General features: G+C 34.1%; 1 protein-coding gene across 1 annotated transcript; it reads left to right on the top strand.

The window, feature by feature from the left end:
- The first annotated feature begins 12,637 nt into the window (after positions 1-12,637).
- Positions 12,638-20,594, top strand: LOC139886401 (agamous-like MADS-box protein AGL27). Its single transcript, XM_071870213.1, has 7 exons — positions 12,638-13,051; positions 13,758-13,839; positions 13,939-14,000; positions 14,122-14,221; positions 17,682-17,723; positions 19,218-19,259; positions 19,668-20,594. Exons 1-7 carry the CDS (start codon positions 12,858-12,860, stop codon positions 19,809-19,811), a joined length of 666 nt encoding a protein of 221 aa, XP_071726314.1. The 5' UTR covers positions 12,638-12,857; the 3' UTR covers positions 19,812-20,594.
- Positions 20,595-21,352: the final 758 nt, after the last annotated feature.

The following is a 21,352-nucleotide window of genomic DNA, read 5'->3' as shown; positions in this document are numbered from 1 at the left end:
TATATTTATAACGCTGCCGGCATTAAACCTATATCTCACCAACTTTATGTTGACGTTTTAAGCATGTTTATTCTCAGGTGATAACTAAAAGCTTCCGCTCCAACATGTTGAATTTAAGCAAGATCTTGAGTATGCATATTTGTGTCAAAAATAAAACTGCATATCGGAGGATTTGTAATGTAAAATATGTTGGAGGTCGTATTATTATTATCACATGTAAAGTTTGTAAGTCTAAGATTATCGCTAAACGATAATCATTATTAAGTTGTTTAAACCTTGTATTTGTAATAAAAGCTATGGTTTGTATTGCAAAAACGAATGCAGTTTTTGAAAATTGTCGCATATAGAGGTCAATACCTAGCGATGAAATCATATGTTATTGTATTCGTCCTTATGGTTAAGGTCGGGTTATGACATAGCATGACTGTATTTGAAGGAAGTCGTCTCCAGACATGGAATACCAATCTCTATTATCTCTGATAGGGATGGCAGATTTATTTCAAGATTCTGGCAGACATTACAGCAAGCATTAGGAACTCGTCTAGACATGAGTACTGCCTATCATCCACAAACTGATGGGCAGAGCGAAAGGACGATACAAACGCTTGAAGACATGCTACGAGCATGTGTTATTGATTTCGGAAACAGTTGGGATCGACATCTACCGTTAGCAGAATTTTCCTACAACAACAGCTACCATTCAAGCATTGAGATGGCGCCGTTTGAAGCACTTTATGGTAGAAAGTGCAGGTCTCCGATTTGTTGGAGTGAAGTGGGGGATAGACAGATTACGGGTCCGGAGATAATACAAGAAACTACCGAGAAGATCATCCAAATTCAACAACGGTTGAAAACCGCCCAAAGTCGACAAAAGAGCTACGCTGACATTAAAAGAAAAGATATAGAATTTGAAATTGGAGAGATGGTCATGCTTAAAGTTACACCTTGGAAAGGCGTTGTTCGATTTGGTAAACGAGAGAAATTAAATCCAAGGTATATTGGACCATTCAAGATTATTGATCGTGTCGGACCAGTAGCTTACCGACTTGAGTTACCACAATAACTCGCGGCTGTACATAACACTTTCCACATCTCGAATTTGAAGAAATGTTTTGCTAAAGAAGATCTCACTATTCCGTTAGATGAAATCCAAATCAACGAAAAACTTCAATTTATCGAAGAACCCGTCGAAATAATGGATCGTGAGGTTAAAAGACTTAAGCAAAACAAGATACCAATTGTTAAGGTTCGATGGAATGCTCGTAGAGGACCCGAGTTCACCTGGGAACGAGAAGATCAGATGAAGAAGAAATATCCGCATTTATTTCCAGAAGATACGTCAACACCTCCAACTGCTTAAAATTTCGGGACGAAATTTATTTAACGGGTAGGTACTGTAGTGACCCGAACTTTTCCATGTTTATATATATATTAAATGAAATTGTTATTTTACATGATTAAGTGTTTCCAACATATTAAGCAATCAACCTTGTTAAGACTTGATTAATTGAAATAGGTTTCATATAGACAATTGACCACCCAAGTTGACCGGTGATTCACGAACGTTAAAACTTGTAAAAACTATATGATGACATATATATGGTTATATATATAGTTAACATGATATTATGATAAGTAAACATATCATTAAGTATATTAACAATGAACTACATATGTAAAAACAAGACTACTAACTTAATGATTTTGAAACGAGACATATATGTAACGATTATCGTTGTAACGACATTTAATGTATATATATCATATTAAGAGATATTCGTACATCATAATATCATGATAATATAATAATTTAAAATCTCTTTTGATATTATAAACATTGGGTTAACAACATTTAACAAGATCGTTAACCTAAAGGTTTCAAAACAACACTTACATGTAACGACTAACGATGACTTAACGACTCAGTTAAAATGTATATACATGTAGTGTTTTAATATGTATTCATATACTTTTGAAAGACTTCAAGACACTTATCAAAATACTTCTACTTAACAAAAATTCTTACAATTACATCCTCGTTCAGTTTCATCAACAATTCTACTCGTATGCACCCGTATTTGTACTCGTACAATACACAGCTTTTAGATGTATGTACTATTGGTATATACACTCCAATGATCAGCTCTTAGTAGCCCATGTGAGTCACCTAACACATGTGGGAACCATCATTTGGCAACTAGCATGAAATATCTCATAAAATTACAAAAATATGAGTAATCATTCATGACTTATTTACATGAAAACAAAATTACATATCCTTTATATCTAATCCATACACCAACGGCCAAAAACACCTATAAACACTTTCATTCTTCAATTTTCTTCATCTAATTGATCTCTCTCAAGTTCTATCTTCAAGTTCTAATGTTCTTCATAAATTCCAAAAGTTCTAGTTTCATAAAATCAAGAATACTTCCAAGATTGCAAGTTTACTTCCAAGTTTTCTAAATCCATTCCAAGTAATCATCCAAGATCAAGAAACCTTTGTTACTTACAGTAGGTTATCTTTCTAATACAAGGTAATAATCATATTCAAACTTTAATTCAATTTCTATAACTATAACAATCTTATTTCGAGTGAAAATCTTACTTGAAATTGTTTTCGTGTCATGATTCTGCTTCAAGAACTTTCAAGCCATCCAAGGATCCTTTGAAGCTAGATCCATTTTTCTCATTTCCATTAGGTTTATCCAAGGAAATTGAGGTAGTAATGATGTTCATAACATCATTCGATTCATACATAAAAAGCTGTCTTATTCAACGTTATAAACTTGTAATCACTAGAACATAGTTTAGTTAATTCTAAACTTGTTCACAAATAAAGTTAATCCTTCTAACTAGACTTTTAAAATCAACTAAACACATGTTCTATATCTATATGATATGCTAACTTAATGATTTAAAACCCGGAAACACGATAAACACCATAAAACTGGATATACGCCGTCGTAGTAAAACGGGGGCTATTTTGGTTGGGATAATTAAAAGCTAAGAAGAACTTTGATTTAAAAGCTATACTTCTGGAAAAATGATTTTTTTTATGAACATGAAACTATATCCAAAAATCATGGTTAAACTCAAAGTGAAAGTATGTTTTTCAAAATGGTCATCAAGATGTCGTTCTTTCGACGGAAATGACTACCTCTTTCAAAAATGACTTGTAACTTGTATTTCCGACTATAAACTTATACTTTTTCTGTTTAGATTCATAAAGTTAAGTTCAATACGAAACCGTGGCCACTGGAATCACTCAAAACGGATTAGAAACGAAGAAATGGCGAGTAAAACAAGATTGATAAAAACTACTCATTTTACCTACGTGAAAGTTAGTAATAAATCTATTCCAACCATAACCTAATCAACTTATATTGTATATTATGTAATCTTGAGATACCATAGACACGTATACAATGTTTCGACCTATCATGTCGACCCATCTATATATATATTGCGGAACAACCATAGACACTCTATATGTGAATGTTGGAGTTAACTATACAGGGTTGAGTTTGATTCCAAAATATATATATATAGTTTGAGTTGTGATCAATACTGAGATACGTATACACTGGGTCGTGGATTGATTCAAGATAATATTTATCGATTTATTTCTGTACATCTAACTGTGGACAACTAGTTGTAGGTTACTAACGAGGACAGCTGACTTAATAAACTTAAAACATCAAAATGTATTAAAAGTTTTGTAAATATATTTTGAACATACTTTGATATATATGTATATATTGTTATAGGTTTGTGAATCAACCAGTGGCCAAGTCTTACTTCCCGACGAAGTAAAAATCTGTGAAAGTGAGTTATAGTCCCACTTTTAAAATCTAATATTTTTGGGATGAGAATACATGTAGGTTTTATAAATGATTTATAAAATAGACACAAGTATGTGAAACTACATTCTATGGTTGAATTATCGAAATTGAATATGCCCCTTTTTATTAAGTCTGGTAATCTAAGAATTAGGGAACAGACACCCTAATTGATGCGGATCCTAAAGATAGATCTATTGGGCCTAACAAACCCCATCCAAAGTACCGGATGCTTTAGTACTTCGAAATTTATATCATATCCGAAGGGTGTCCCGGAATGATGCGGATATTCTTATATATGCATCTTGTTAATGTCGGTTACCAGGTGTTCACCATATGAATGATTTTTATCTCTATGTATGGGATGTGTATTGAAATATGAAATCATGTGGTCTATTATTACGATTTGATATATATAGGTTAAACCTATAACTCACCAACATTTTTGTTGACGTTTAAAGCATGTTTATTCTCAGGTGAATACTAAGAGCTTCCGCTGTTGCATACTAAAATAAGGACAAGATTTGGAGTCCATGTTTGTATGATATTGTGTAAAAACTGCATTCAAGAAACTGATTTCGATGTAACATATTTGTATTGTAAACTATTATGTAATGGTCGTGTGTAAACAGGATATTTTAGATTATCATTATTTGATAATCTACGTAAAGCTTTTTAAACCTTTATTTATGAAATAAAGGTTATGGTTTGTTTTAAAAATGAATGCAGTCTTTGAAAAACGTCTCATATAGAGGTCAAAACCTCGCAATGAAATCAATTAATATGGAACGTTTTTAATCAATAAGAACGGGACATTTCACTCAATTTCTTAGAATATTTGATAAACGTTTCTGGATGAAACAACTAAAATCTTGTGATCCACTTTTATATACAGATTATGCGAAACACTAAAACTATGAACTCACCAACCTTTGTGTTGACACTTGTTAGCATGTTTATTCTCAGGTTCCTAGAAGTCTTCCGCTGTTTGCTTATATGTTAGACAAGCTATGTGCATGGAGTCTTACATGGCATATTTATCAAGGAAACGTTGCATTCACCAAATCATCATCATGTATCTTATTTTGACTGCATTGTCAATAGAAGTACTATTGTAAACTATTATTTACGGTGATTGTCTATATGTAGAAATCATCAGATGTCGAAAACCTTTGATTTAAATATTCATTTATGGTGTGCCTTTTCAAAAGAATGCAATGTTTACAAAACGTATCATATAGAGGTCAAATACCTCACAATGAAATCGATGAATGACGTGTTCGTCCATATGGATTTGGAGCGATCGTCACAGTTGGTATCAGAGCGTTGGTCCTAGCGAACCAGGTCTTGCATGAGTGTGTCTAACTGATAGTTGTTAAGATGCATTAGTAAGTCTGGACTTCGACCGTGTCTGCATGTTAAAAGTTTTGCTTATCATTTCTTGTCGAAAATTACATGCTTATCATTCTTAAGTCTAGACACGTTTTTCTGCATTTATTGCATAAATAGTGTATAGACAAAAATTCATATATTAGCGTATCTGTTACTGTAAACTTTTCCTGACACCTTCCGAAAATTTCTCCGTAATTTACGGGATTTTGGTATTATATATACATATGTAAATTATGTATTAAAGAGTACCAATCTAAATTCTATAATCTATTTCATATCAAAAATCATCTATCTAATTATACAAGATGGATCCCGTATCTAGTTCAAATTCCTTAAATTCCGACAGTTATTCCGATGTGGATATTCACCTGAACTCTGAAGAAAGTGTAACCGGAATGGATCAACCAATCAGCCATCACCTATTCTGGATGAATTGGGGATGGATTCACAGCCTACTTAATCATTGGAGACAAGAAGAAGGTGATCCCTTCCATCCACCACATTGCCCTCTTGGCGAAGAACCTGAAGCACTTACCGGCAAACCTGTTCGAGACACCATTTTCTCTCTCATTTCCAGAGTATCTCATCACGATAATATACTATCTCAAATTCTGGATCTTATTCATCCGCTCGTCCGAACCGCCAATCATCCCGGTGTAATAGAAGAAGCCAACGAGCTTCGCGCTCGGGTAGTGGCTTTGGAGAACATGGTGCAAAGGTTACAAGCACCAGCGGCAGCACCGGCAGCAACAGTACCACCATCAGCAACACCAACAGTACCATCACCACCACCAACAACAACATCCGCATCCTACACCTCAACATAACAATCTGTACCTCGAACATCAACGTCATACGCACCATAGTTACCAAGAAATACCAGCAACAATAACCGATGAAGTATTAACTCATTTCACCTGAAGAAATTTTATGTATATTTAATATATATGAATTTTGAAATCAAAATAAATCTTTTCGTACTAAGCTATTACATGTGAATCTTAACTGGTAGGTACTACTCGGTTAATTCATATTACTAATATGCAATGATGTACATCCTTCCTTAACAACTTAACCATTGTTAACTACAATCTCTGTTTCAACCCAATGAATTCTATTTCATAATAAACTAAGTGTACTAATCAATTACATAATTGATTTTACATTTTCAATTTCGATATACTCGAAATTTTCCAGAAAACATCATCTGTGCCTTGTAAGGATCACAAAAATTCCACGAGCACCAACATCCTTCACCGAGGAATATCAATAAGAATAAATAATGAAGTGTTAATTTCATTAGTGAAAAACTCCGCAAAGATTATGTAATCTTTAATGTTTTAGAGATTAATCATTTCTAAGTCAAGCCGAAAATCAAATGAGCTTAATATGATATTAACTCATTAAATCCGTATTACATCTGAAGAAATATACATACATATATTTTCATAAAGACTGTAATGAATTTTTTTTTTTTACAAAATATTACTTGTGAAATCTTTAACGGGTAGGTAATTCCCGGGAAATATATAAGTTCACAATTAATATGTTATACTGTACATTCTTCAACTTTGATTCAAAAAAATTATTAACTATGTTAACAGCGATATAAAATCGTTTCCATACAAATTCAATTACATATTTTGATATTGACGGATCAGAATCCAAGTCAAGATTTAACTGGTGACATCATTCTTAGATCTCTACATCTTTCAAAACTATACTTTGACTTCAAAAATGTGAAAGATCCTTTAGCATTGTTATTACTGAAAATAATATTGCAATCCCTTTTCAAAGTATCCAGTGTTACCACACTTTCAACCAGTTAACTTCGACTTTTCAGATTAACCTTATTATAACCTTGACATATACGTTCTTGTTACTGGAGAACCTTTCATGTTCCACCACATTAGTAGTAAATTTACCAACAACTTTATTAATCCTTGACCTTTTGAAAAATCCTTATACTCATTGAAACCCTATCATGTACTCATCCACATCTTGTAACAATAATTGCCATACCAACCACCGGGAATTAGCAATCAGTATTTTGAATCTCGTAGCATTTTCTACGACAACAGTTATATATAGATAACATCCAACTTCTAGACTTACATACTTCGAATGAGAAGTTTCTGAAAAACATCCCAAACTATGAACTAGTTCTCTGAAATGGGAAAAAATGCTGATGAAGCAGCAAAAACTGTAAACGACCTTAAAAGTCGAAAGTTTGATGATAAAGAATAGTATGGTGGTAAAGCTGAGAAAAAGAGAAGGTTTGGAACTGAAAAATGGATTGAGTAAAGTATGAAAGAGGCTGTGGATAAATCACAAAGACTGAACCTGCCTTCAAAGAATCCAAATGATTCAGTGACTGCTGAAACCATTAGTAAGAACCTTACTTCTTATTCTAAACCTTCACAGACAGATTTTCCACATCATCCTCTGATATTAGAAATTCTAAGATATCATCGTATCTTTCATTATAAATATCCTCGATATTTCTGGAGATATCTTCATACCTATTCTTATCGGAAATCATTCATCTCTTCGCACTATCTGTGTTACATCATAAAAGAAACTATTTTAGTTTCTAAAATATGAAAAATTCAAAAAAATGGATGTTTTGAAGTAATGTTGAAAACTGAAGCATGAGTTAGTATAATATAATGACACTTGATCAACGTGATTATATTACAGTAAGTCATGCTGAGTTTCTAATGGAACGTGATAAAGGTTCACAGATCACACCCTCATCATGAACCATATTACATAACTCTTTCATTCTATTTAATCTCTAAATATATCAAGAAAATACTTTTCTTGATGATTCGGTCTTTTCCAGATATTCTGGTAATTTGACAAATCAAGATCGTGTCATTACAATTTCTTTCTTAGAACATTAACTATGTTCATTCCGAAATGTATAGCTACGAATTCTGGACCATTATTCGCTTGACTTGAAGTTGGGAAGGAAAAACGAAAGCATGGAGCTCCTAAATATAAGGGAAAATATAAAGCCTGACAACAACACATATATTACAAACCATTTATATCAATGCGTATAGCAATATAAAGACATGAGAGAATGAAAAATACTATAACCCCAAGGTAATAGTAGAAGAAAATAACTTCCTCTGGTGGCAGATGAAAAAGAAGAATGAAGGATACGATAGCCAAGAAAATATCAAGAATCAGAACTGGATTAAGCATTTTCACAATCTATTGGGATGTATGAAATAAGAAAGAAGATTATAGGAGTGGTGAAAATAAATGAAACGGAAGAGGTCAATTTATAGCAAAATATCAGACATAGCAATCGAGGTAGATTACGCATTTAATCAAAGAAAATCCTAATTTCCGCAAATTCCGAAGAATCAAATCTTATATAGATTATGAAGATTTTCTATTCCTTAAATTCCGGAAATCAATCGTTAATACGTCAAAAGTTAAGATGAATCTCTATTCCCTCATTTCACTTTATTACGATAACTTCCCTCATACGCTTCGAGTAATTGGATTGTTTTATCCATATTATTCAACGGTGATAAAAATTCTATTTATCAACTCATATTCGTCATGAAAACATTTTTATTGTTAGCCATGACGACCTCACTTAAATTTCGGGACGAAATTTCTTTAACGGGGAGGTACTGTGATGACCCGGAAATTTCTGACCAAAATACTCGAAAGTTTAAGATATACTTTGAGTGGTATAGTTTAGGGATAATTTAAGGCTATATTTTGACTAAGGTACGTGACACGAAATGTGAAATACAATTTTTCTCAGCGTACGAAAGGACATTTGAAAAACCGGAACCGGGACATAAGTCGAGTGATGACGTACAACTTATCGGAATAAAAATTACAAGTCAACTATGCATGTGAATTTAATATAATATATAATTAATTATATAAATTAAATATATTATATATATTATATAAAATTATGTCGACAAACAAAAAGTTAAAAGTTTGTGAGCTGGATCAGAGGGCCATGCGATCGCATGTCCTTGATGCCCAAAAACCATGCGATCGCATGGGGTCTGAAATCTGGCCACATCTATAAATTCGATCGTTTTTCTGATTTATGATGCATTCTTCACTTCTATCTATCTCGTACTCCCTCTATATTATTATTATTATTATTATTATTATTATTATTATTATTATTATTATTATTATTATTATTATTATTATTATTATTATTATTAATATTAATATTAATATTATTATTATTAATATTATTATTATTATTAGTATTTTTAGATATCGTTATTATTAGTATTATACATAAAATACTACGACGAGGTTATGAACGTGTCACTTTCAAAATGGGTGTCGAGCGGGATAGAGCTAAGGAAATTATGGGTTATAGCTATGGAGGTTATGGGTAATATTCGTGGGTAATATTCGCAAGTCAAACCTAGTGTTTATCATCTTCGTTACGTCTACGTACTTTCCTACAATATTGAATCTCAATATTGATACTTAAGCACTCATATTTTATCTTTTATATATTAATTGTGTATCCATGTCTAGTGCTCGAATATATATATTTATGCATGCTTGTTTGCTAAATTTCGTCGTTAAACAGTTATGATGAATCACGAAGTAAATACATATATTACTGATAAAAGGTATATGATATGCATGTTTTTGGAAAGCTGGCGAAAAACCAATAACTTTTCATTTAGAAATCGCGTAATTTCGGTGAACGAATTAAAAGATATGTTCAACTGAATTATGATTGACATTAATTGAAATTGCTTTTGAATCTGCAATTAATATTTAAACCACTTGTTTGTAAGATTGATAAATTGGATTTTTGAATATTACCAGCCGAGTAACTGAAATCTTATATAAGGCACGTCTCGTTTTGTTGAACAATTGTCAAAACTGATTGTTTTATCATATTTTAAAGCCTTATAAAAACTATAGTTTAATTTTACAAGAATTGGAAAACTATGTGAAATATTAAAATGATTCGATTGCCATGATCATTCAACTATTGTATGGAGTCAGATTGACTTTTTAAAATAACTTTTGATAACTATTGTATGTCGATCTCGAGCATTAGGATTGTGATACACTATGACCTGACCTAGCTTGATAGACATTTATTGACCAACATATGTTCTCTAGGTTGAGATCTACGGTTATTTGGTAATCCGAGTTTCAGTCACATTTTGGTGAACGACTTTATATGCGGCTAAGGTGAGTTTAATTTGCACCCTTTTTAATTGCTTTTGCAATCTATATTTTTGGGCTGAGAATACATGCACTTTATTTTAAACGCAATGGATACAAGTACATACTAAATTCTACACCGAGTTTGAACCGAAAATCCCTTAGCTTTGGTAACTAGTAACTGCCAGTTATAAGAACTGGTGGGCGCGAGTAGTAGTATATGGATCCATAGGGCTTGATATCCCCGTCCGAGCTAGAGCACTAGCCTTTTAACGGACGTATGCTATTTGAGAAGCGTACACGTTGGTTTGCGTGTATTATTAAGATGATTATACAAAGGGTACAAATTATAAATACGTTAAGTTTAGTTACCAGGGTGCTCAATTTCGTAGAATATTTGATAAACGTTTCTGGATGAAACAACTGAAATCTTGTGATCCACTTATATATACAGATTATGCGAAACACTAAAACTATGAACTCACCAACCTTTGTGTTGACACTTGTTAGCATGTTTATTCTCAGGTTCCTAGAAGTCTTCCGCTGTTTGCTTATATGTTAGACAAGCTATATGCATGGAGTCTTACATGACATATTTATCAAGGAAACGTTGCATTCACCAAATCATCATCATGTATCTTATTTTGACTGCATTGTCAATGGAAGTACTATTGTAAACTATTATTTACGGTGATTGTCTATATGTAGAAATCATCAGATGTCGAAAACCTTTAATTTAAATATTCATTTATGGTGTGCCTTTTCAAAAGAATGCAATGTTTACAAAACGTATCATATAGAGGTCAAATACCTCGCAATAAAATCGATGAATGACGTGTTCGTCCATATGGATTTGGAGCGATCGTCACAGTTGTTACGGAGAGTGACGAATTCCCCTGAAGTCACGTCATCCTCATGGTGTGTCCACGCCACCATGAAAAGGGATGTTCGTTAGCGGTTTCACAAATTACACATGGGCATTGGTTTGGCGTTGATGCAGGTTGTGTGGTGGAAACTGATGTTGTAGTTGATGGAACTTTCAAGAAAGCCAAACAGGAAGTTACACCATAACAGTTCAGCTGGGTATACAACATGTGCCGATGTGAAATGCTTGAAATGTGATATTCTAAGTGCTATACTCTTTATGGTGCAGTATGATAATTCTTTTTAGTATTATGATTGTCTGTGAAGACAATGATTGCCGGGTCTTGATAATGTTCGATGGGGATGCAAGTTTTATCTCTTGGGAGATAATGTCAACGACACGAAGATGCGGATCTTGAAGTTGTCATCGAGGAAGCGTCTACGTCGATGATCCTTGCAATGTGGAAGCATGATTATCTTATTCTATCCAAAAGGTGGAGATTTATTGGTTATATTTTGGTTAGAAGAATTGATATGGTTGTTTGTCCCACATTGGTGGATGGAAGAAATGAGGGGTGAACTCTTTGAGTATAAAATGCATGTTTGTCCCACATTAGTAGATGGAAGAAAATGTGGGTGACTTACTTGAATATAAAAGGAGGTCATGGGCTACTTTCAACTTGCACCAATCAATACACTTTAAGTATTTGATTATTACTTTTTACCCTTGTTTGAGAGTTGTATTATTTAAATACTTTGGAGAGTGTAGTTGGCTTAAGAGAGTCGTCTATGTCATTGTAACAATTTGTGATATAGTGTATTTATCTCTTTGGACCATGGTTTTTCTCCTGTTTTGGATTTTCCACGTTAGATTCTTGTGTTGAAGATTATTTTTATTTTTTTACTGTCTTTTATTGAGCGTGTGTTGGGAACTAGTGATACCATTTTTTCCAACATTTCAAAACATAAAGATAAAATTACACCATTTTTTCCAACATTTCAAAACATAAAGATAAAATTACAAGGACGGTCTATGTGGTATATACCGGATTACAAGTGTGGTCAATGTGTTTTTTACTCAAATGGATCCCTCGGGTAAAAAAGATTACACGGACCGTACTATTAATCTGGTACAAATCATAGGACCATCTGCGTAATTTTGACTTAAAGGATGAATATCGTAATTTAGAATAAACTTTAGGGACTATCTATATAACTTGCTCTAAGATAACTGTGTCAGTGTGTTGTTATATTAACCACGTGTGTAAAGAATTCGGATGTGAGAGATTAATTTATGCAGAAACTGACCATCGTCAACAAATATCTTTTTAAACACAAAAATATCAAAGAATTTACAGATCATACTTCTTCCTTTTACACCACTTCCTATCATCAATCAATTTGTTATTCAATTCAATTCAATTAATAATAATATAATATTAACAATAACTGTAAAGATAGAGTTACAGATAAGCTTTATTACGGAGTATATAAATATACACACACACACACAAACTTCAATCCATCACAAGTTAAAAAGTTAGGTTTACAAGTTGTGTCGGCAGAATGGGGCGAAAGAAGCTCGAAATGAAACGGATCGAAGACAAAAGTAGCCGTCAAGTTACATTTTCCAAACGGAGGTCAGGTTTGTTTAAAAAAGCACGGCACCTTTCCGTTCTCTGCGACGTCGATATGGCCGTCGTCGTTTTCTCCGCCCGCGGCAAGCTTTACGAATCCTCCTGTGGTCGTACTAACAACAGGTGCGTTATTCATCGTTATTCGTTATAATTGTTTGTAATACGATTTGTCTATCTAAAATTGATACATGTATACTGTACTCTATGGATCTGATGTAAGTTAATTTAAATAGGCGTAAAATTATAGGGCGATATATACAGATGGAAATTTAATTTCTAGGGTTTTGATGAAGTATCACGTTCCCTTGCTTTAACATGCACAGTTAATTGATGTCTCCGGTATTGTAGTTTGCTGCTTTATTCTATGCACTTGGTATATCAGTTAATTTCTAGGGTTTGATAATTAGATTTTATGCATATGCAAACTTATGTTTCCTTGTGCACTTTTGGTTACAATTTAGGTCTCTTTACATGCATTCAATTCTTCATGGAATTAATTGGTCACGTCTTATGAAGCTCTCCTTTCAATTGGCCTAGTTTGTGCAAAATAGCCAATGTGTAGATATCTCTACTCTCTAGGCTTGCTTAATCAAATGACTAGTCAAATAGTAATGAACAAGGCTCCGATGTATATAAATAATATGCCTGGTGTTGATTCACGTTCTGATTACTTACCATCTTTTAATTCACTGCCTGATTCAAGAATTTAATGTTACTAAATTTTTTGACAATGTTGCATTCTAATAGATGCTCTTAAATATATTTAAATACATTCGCTTTGCATGCTGCACTAGGATACTTTTATCACTAGTAACCACCCCTGTTTCAGTGTGGAGCAAATACTTTCTAGGTATGAGGAAACTCGCCTTGAAGAGGGAGAAAGAAACATCGAAAGACCTGATGGAGATTTAGTAAGCTTCAACTTAATATATATACATTCAACGGTATAAGTACATATATACGTGATGAGTTACCGATTTTAATGTGATGCACTGAAAATCTTGTTACAGGAATTTTTGTTGCAGTGCAGAAGATTCCAAACTTGTAAAGAGCTTTTACAAATGGTGGACAGGTAATATATAATCTGGACAGTCAATAGACATCCCATATGTATATAGTATATTAGAAAAAGGTCTTTCAAATAATGGATCAAACAAACAATTAGCAAATATGAAATCCAACTCTTTTCACAGGCTTGTTGAAGGGAATAATAGGGAGGAGCTATCTGTGACTGACATGACACAACTAGAAATAGAACTTGACGCTGCTCTTGTGCAAACACGATTGAGAAAGGTGACTGTCCAATGTTATTTGTTATTGTTCTACATGCTGGTATTGAGTTACCTTCACAATACTTGTGTTTATATGACTTATGTATGTCTTCTAGACAAATATTTGGATAATAATATATTAGTAACCAATAGTTTGATTGATAACGTATAACTCTTAGCAAGATATGACTTATTTATGATTCATGTTTGGCCATGTTTAGTAGAAGTTTGTCGCGGTTTATTCGTAAGTGTATCCAAACACCTTATCCACAACTAAATTTGTGACATACCATCAACCCAGTTCACAAATTTCAGATTAGCACAGTTATGAGCTTATCCTTCATGATATGAGCTTGGAACATATGACTTATATCTTCTGTCTTTGATGGTTTTCCTTCTACGTGTGACATGATGGATTTGAACTATGCTCTTATTTGACGCATGGTTTAGAAATTTCTCCTTACAGGCGAAGTCCATCAATGATTTGGGAGACATAATGCTAAAAAAGGCCATGCCCCATTTAAACCAAAAATACACTGTTTACACACAACATATGCTAGGGTCTATCTAGCCATCTAGGTTTGCACCAGAACTAGACTAACAGTTACTTTTCCGGTCATTAACATGAGCGTGTTTTAAATAGGATGGACAAAATACAACTTTGGTTTCTTCATTTACCTTCATTACAACCTTTCTTTAAGGGCTGTTTACGGTCAAATATAATATTAATCTTGATCTTGATTAAAGAGAAGTAACAGTTTTCAATACATTATTTATTTGAATCATTTTGGAAGTTGAATTTACAATTCGATCTTATGTTAATAAATACATAACCAAAGACGAACAACATGATTTCCTTGATGAATGAACATGAACATGTGTCTTCATGTGTACATCCGTTTGTTCCGTAAGCTTAAACACATTGACTTGTTCACTTGGTTTTTTTATGGTTTCTGTTCTGTATGAGGACATAACTACTATTGCATTAGGGAGTTTGCCTTCTTTTTTCTATTTTTTTTTTATTTTTTTTATTTTTAATTTGACCAAGAATGCACAAATGGAAGGTGTATTGTGAGTTTGGCTTTCTTGATTCATTTTGACCAAAAATGCACAAATGGAAGGTATATTGTGAGTTTTCCTTTCTTTTTCATTTTGACCAAAATGCACTAATGGAAGGTGTATTCTTAAGCGGCGTGAGCCAATAGCTCCGTATATAAGTTCTTTCGAGTTTCCTGCCGTGCTTTTCATGGATTAGCATCTTGATTAGGCCGATTGGCTTGAAGTTGGTGTCATTATTTGTTTCAATTGTGCTTTTCGTGGATTAGCATCTTGGTCTAGCTGATAGGCTTGAAGTTGTTGTCACTGTTTATGTCAATTCGAACGTAGAGCATAACTAGATAAGATAAATTCATCATAAGATTATTCAAATATACTTCATTAGAAGCTCGATACCAAGCTGGACTAGGTCCATAAGTGTTAACTGTACATGTCACGTGTCAATACTATATAGCCATAGATATTTATTTTCTCATGCACCATACCTTTTCTGTTGTAGCTATAGACTTTAGCCATACCTGGCAAAGGGGTCGGCTTGGACCGGGTTGGATCGAGACTCAAACGGGTTTGGGTCGAAATGGCTAGCGAACGGGTCCGATATTTTTTGTGTCAAACGGGCCAAGACCCGTTTCTCAAACTCGTAAAACAACTAGATAATAATATTTTTAAGATTTCGTAAAGACCCTTTAAGACTTATTAAGGACTTGTTAGACCTTATATATATATATTTGTTAGGCTTCATATGAGTCTAAATTTGACCCACTCTTTAACTTTTTTAAGAACCCAAATGGTTAAATAAGTAACCTAATGGATCCATTTTTTAAGCTATGAGTCTCATTTGTCGGGTATATCTTTAGCGGTTGGGTAAGTTCACTTAGAGTTGCCAAACTCAATGGAGTTGTGGTACTTTCAACCTAAAGCATTTAAGTGACTTCTATGCAATAAGGTATATTCGTTGGTTAACTTTTTTTGTAAACTAACGACGATTCATTTATTACCTTTAGCCACTCATTTAGAGCTATGAACCAGTGCTGAGTGGTATCCTAATACTTTGTATTGGACGGGGAGTAGGTTGTCGCAAGTTCGAACCTTCCCAGGGGGTTTTTCCTCCTAGACCCATTATTGATTCAAACTTGGTCCACATGCTCGTATGGATTTGATGGATCGGGTTCCTGCAATGCGGTTAGGGGCGCGTGCGTGCGTGAAAAATGATCGGGTGAGTGGTTTATATCCCGTTAGTGATTCCAACTTCATGCCTTTTAAAAAAAATCTTGAGCTATGAAAGCTCTTTCATTACGGAAGATAACTCACAACTCGATCTTCACAACAACATTTATCTATGTTCTTTTTATCCTTATTGAGGAGTTTAATGTACGTGCTAATTACCCGCTTAGAATAACATGCCTGAACGGTAGTTGGTGCATGGTTACTTGAACCGACATTTGAATTTCACATCCATGAATGTGTATATGGATGAACATGGAGAACGGGCCAATACATGTACTGAAACATTCTGATCCACACTTCTTACTACTCTAGAAATTGTAGGTGCATCAAATTCGAGGGCAAAGGTATATGCTTTAGATACATATTGTTTAATGATTGGAAGTATGCATTTTAATAAAAGTGTGGGCTGGGTTCAATTCGTTAGACCACTTTGAATGTTTAGCACTAAACGTTTTTGGGCCTACGTGCCTGATTCATGGGCCTAAGTTTAAATGCCAAGCAATTAGACAGTCATATTAACTGGGAAAGAGTGTCTGATTATTCAAGCACCGCCAAAAGAGTTAGGGGTCCAACTCTACCGTGCTGCCATATACCCAGGGATAGATAAACAACAACCTATACAAGTAGAGACGTGAAAAGATAAATTACACAGGTCAGAATAAATTTGAAATTTGCAAAGTGGTCTTGATGAAGGTGAGTGGATGTCAATAGAGACTGGTAGTAAAAGAAATTTAGACTTCTAACGTATACACAATAGGATTGCGTGTTATGCGTATTGGTTATGACCATGCGTAAATGCATCTAAGTGTAGTGTTACTCTCTTCTATGTTTTGAAGTACTTACAGTGTAACGCTCGAATGGGTTCCAAAAGGATAGAATGATCTGTCTCTTTGTCTAGTTGATCTAGCAGACCATGCCATATATGTGAATTCTAACATAATCCACAAAATTAAGTGCCAAATAAGAGCCAAAAGCTACATGCGTAGTTAGATGCTGGAAAATCTGTATTAATTGCCTTGTATTTGAATATTCAGTTTCAAGATGATAAAAACCAACTAAATGTTTTACACTTTTACCATTGCAGTATCATATTATAGTCAAAACAAAATGTACACCATCATGTGACATCTTTCGTTTTACTACAGACGAAATGTTGTTTGCAAGAGATTATAACTTGACCATAATTTTGGTTGGTGCAGACTCAGTTGATGATGGAATACATATCAAACCTAAAAGAACAGGTATGCCTATACTTCGATTGTTACGCACAGATACTCCCGAGTTTTATGAGAAGTTCTAACTGCTCTGAAAGAAAATACATTTTTAATGCGACTCTAAAATGCAACAGTTTGACCCTGACATTAAGTTTTATTTCTTTTAAGTGTTGATTGTTCTATTTTAAGTTTCCTTTATGCTTTACATCGACTATAGACCCTTTTTTACTTATTCTATAGGGTCAAAATGATTTCCATATGGTAGACACAAAAAAAGAGTAATATTGAGACTAGGAAATACACTATGTGATTCTTATTTTTGAAAAACTAGTCGGGGGCCGTACTGTCATAGTACCTTACTCATGAGGGGTCTGAAAACGTGTTTTAACTTGCCTTGCCAAATGGTACATAGGGTACCAATGATCGCATTTGTGTTGCAATGTACCTGAAGCATTGTTACACCCACTATTGTAAAAGTCGGACGAGTCACGCGTCTCTTTGGGACCAACCTGTCCCGACTCGCTCAAAGATGCCTTAAAAGTCGGCCAAAGCTAAAAAGTCGGGTCAAAGTCGAGCTGAGTCGGTAAAAGTTTGGTGAAATGTTAAATTTTATTACTAGAATTGATTGTGTGCAAAATATCTATGTTTGAAATACTTATGTTTTCCAGTTAGATGTGTTGGCGTGTAATATTTAAATATATATAAATATATATGTGTGTGTGTGTGTCATGCGTGTGTTCGTGCATGCGCGGACGATTCGGGGGCAGGATTACTCGGAGTCCAATTTCAATGTGGTTAGCTGCAAATTAGGTTGTTAAGGCCATTAGTGGGGACTAGTTGGTAGAAACTGCTCGGTCTAGCCGAAGACTAGTCGGAAGTTGAGCAACTTTGACTTTTGACTGTATTTTACATACTTTGACTGAATTTACTGAGAATAAATCTGGCTTTGAACTATTAAGCCTGACTTTGACCATCTAAATTGGACTTTAACAACTTTGACCGAATAAATCGGCAAAGTCGGAGACTAGTTGGGTAATAGTCGGACTACTTCAAAAATCCCGACTAGCTGGGGGACTTTTACAACCACATATGTGAATCGCGCACGCACGCGCACTCATGCGCAGGCGCACACACACACACATAGTCATAATCTAAAACGAAATAACTAAACATAAGGGGTTCAGTGATAACTGGATTGCTGATCAAGTCCAGCCTGTTGCTTTGATTGTATGCGGAGGTTAATTCATATGGTTAATTGCAAGGTCATCCACATGTCACACCTTGATGGTTCCCCTTCCGTACATCGCGACTGTATCTCCTCACCCTGTTAAGAAGAGTGTAATGTTATGATAAGAATCAGAATAAAGACATTATGAATCTAAACTTCTTTTCTTGAAAGCCTGATTCTTTGCCCACAATCACCACAAATATATACATTGTCCTAAATGGGACTTTAACCCTTAGCCTCAGGCCAATAACCCTTCTGTACAATGTTATCTGATATAATATTTTTGTGAATAGGAAACAAAATCGACCGAAGGAATTGAAGAATTGGAGAAACAAGTAAGTTTCTAAATCAGTTCCCCCTATGAAAATGACAAATTTTTTGTAACATCAAGCTGATTAAATCGACTTGTTTATCACAAAATTTGATGGATACAACCAGCCATTTATCTGCCTGCCTACCCTGTTAACTCTCGTGGAGAAACAAAAACTAGCATAAAGTATCAGATCTTGTTTACCTATATGATTTTTTTTGTGTGTCATTTGATTTTGTAGTTCAAAAATGAAGTTCCCTTTCATGTATTTTTGTAGTTGTATTTACTTGCCCAGATCTGATGTCTTGCTTGCTTCAAATGTTGTTTCTGGGAGTAGTTTTAGTCGTTTAAAATATCTTGTATAATCAAATATATTGGAAAAATGCAATGAAATCAAATGTAGCTAAAGTGAACAAGATGTTTTAACTTACAGGTTGCAACTGCAAAGCAGAATGGTGCAGCAGCAGATAGAAGAGATAATAATAATAATGATGGTGGTGGAGGTCTGAACGACCTTGCAACTAACCATATCAATTCACCTCAGCTTGTTACACTTCCTCTTTTTTATAATGGCTAGGTACAATAGATCTGCTTACAACGACACAACCTATTCTACATTTCAATGCATATCTTTAAAGATACAAAGTTTAAGGCTTGAGATCAGCCTATACTCTCCAATGAAAAGACATTGGGTTCTTGTATCTTATTGCTAAAGATTCATATCATTTGCTTATGTATGTATTTGTACACCAACTGGGTTATGGTTGTAATATCATTATAATATTGAAGGGAATACTGATTTTCTTGTATGGTTTAGATAGGCAGATTTATTTTTGGAGACTCATCTGGCTGAGTATTTATGCAGACTTTATCTTCTTGAGTGTAAAGTGTTGTAGAGTAAAAAAACTGTGGGTCGGTTTTTATATGCCAATTGGACAGTTTTACAGAGGTGTGTCTTTACCTTTATCAAGATCTTCACTGTGAAGAAAGGTTATTTAAGGTACAGCTAGCTAATCTTATTTAAATAGAGGGGACCAGCCGAAAACTCATAAGTGTGGGGAGAGTTGCATCCTGGTCTTTGTACCACGCTAATACGATGAAAACGAGTCTGCATCATGCTAATAACATTGATACTTAGACGGCAGCTACTTTTGGTGTGATCGATCACGTGTTCTACTCTCATAATTTTATCACCTACATATGAAATTCCGACCACATCTCTTCTCCCGATCAGAGGATTCATACCCATACACGTTTGATGAGGTGAATTTTGTACTTTAGAAGGAACTAGTTTTCGAACCCTCGCTTCGTGCAGGGGTTCGTTTTCAATGTATTTTATTGCGTTTAGTTTGTAAAATTATTTCGTGGTTAACGATGATGTCGTTGAAGCGCAACTCGAGTTTAACTAAAAGGTATAACTCGTGAAAGATTTAAATGTTATTTTAAATTAAAAATATATGTGTATCTCCGCGTTTCGTTATGGAATTGTCGACTTTTAAAAATTTAACGAAAAATCAACGTGTATGAAAAGTATCTCAAATATTTAGCGTTTTTTAAAAAAGCGTCCGCTTTGCGTATAGTTAGTGACATCGTGTTCCTAAAATTATTTTGAGTTTAACGATGGTGTCGGAAAAATTTAACTCGTTGCGAGCGAGAAGATATGACCCGTTAAATATTTGAGTGGAGTTTATTTAAGATTTTTTATGAAAATGATTATTTGACACTTTACTCCTCTGTTTGGGGGGTCGATTTGAATTTTTGAAAAAGGTGTGGGAGGCTTTGTTGGTGTAATGAAATTTAGTTAAATTTTTTTTTTTTTTTTAGAAAAGGTAAAAGGACGAAAATGACCATAGTTAATATTCATAACTTTTGTCTATTATATAATATGGTAATAAACTTTGACATATTTAAGACGGAGCGGATGGCTTTTCGCCACCCAAAGGTTATCAAGCAGCGTTCATAACCATGAGGTGGTGGGGAAGTGGTTATGTCCTATCCTTTGAAAGTGGAGGTCATGAGTTCGAATTCATGGAGCTGAAAAATTTAATCTCCTTATAGTCACGGGAGTTCAGACTCAAGGGTGTCGGAAGACGAAGACGAATATGTTTGATCGTCGTA

This window comes from Rutidosis leptorrhynchoides, chromosome 1 (genome assembly GCF_046630445.1).
Source record: "Rutidosis leptorrhynchoides isolate AG116_Rl617_1_P2 chromosome 1, CSIRO_AGI_Rlap_v1, whole genome shotgun sequence".
NCBI classification, from domain to species: domain Eukaryota; kingdom Viridiplantae; phylum Streptophyta; class Magnoliopsida; order Asterales; family Asteraceae; genus Rutidosis; species Rutidosis leptorrhynchoides.
This window is presented reverse-complemented; position numbering and strand designations above follow the sequence as displayed.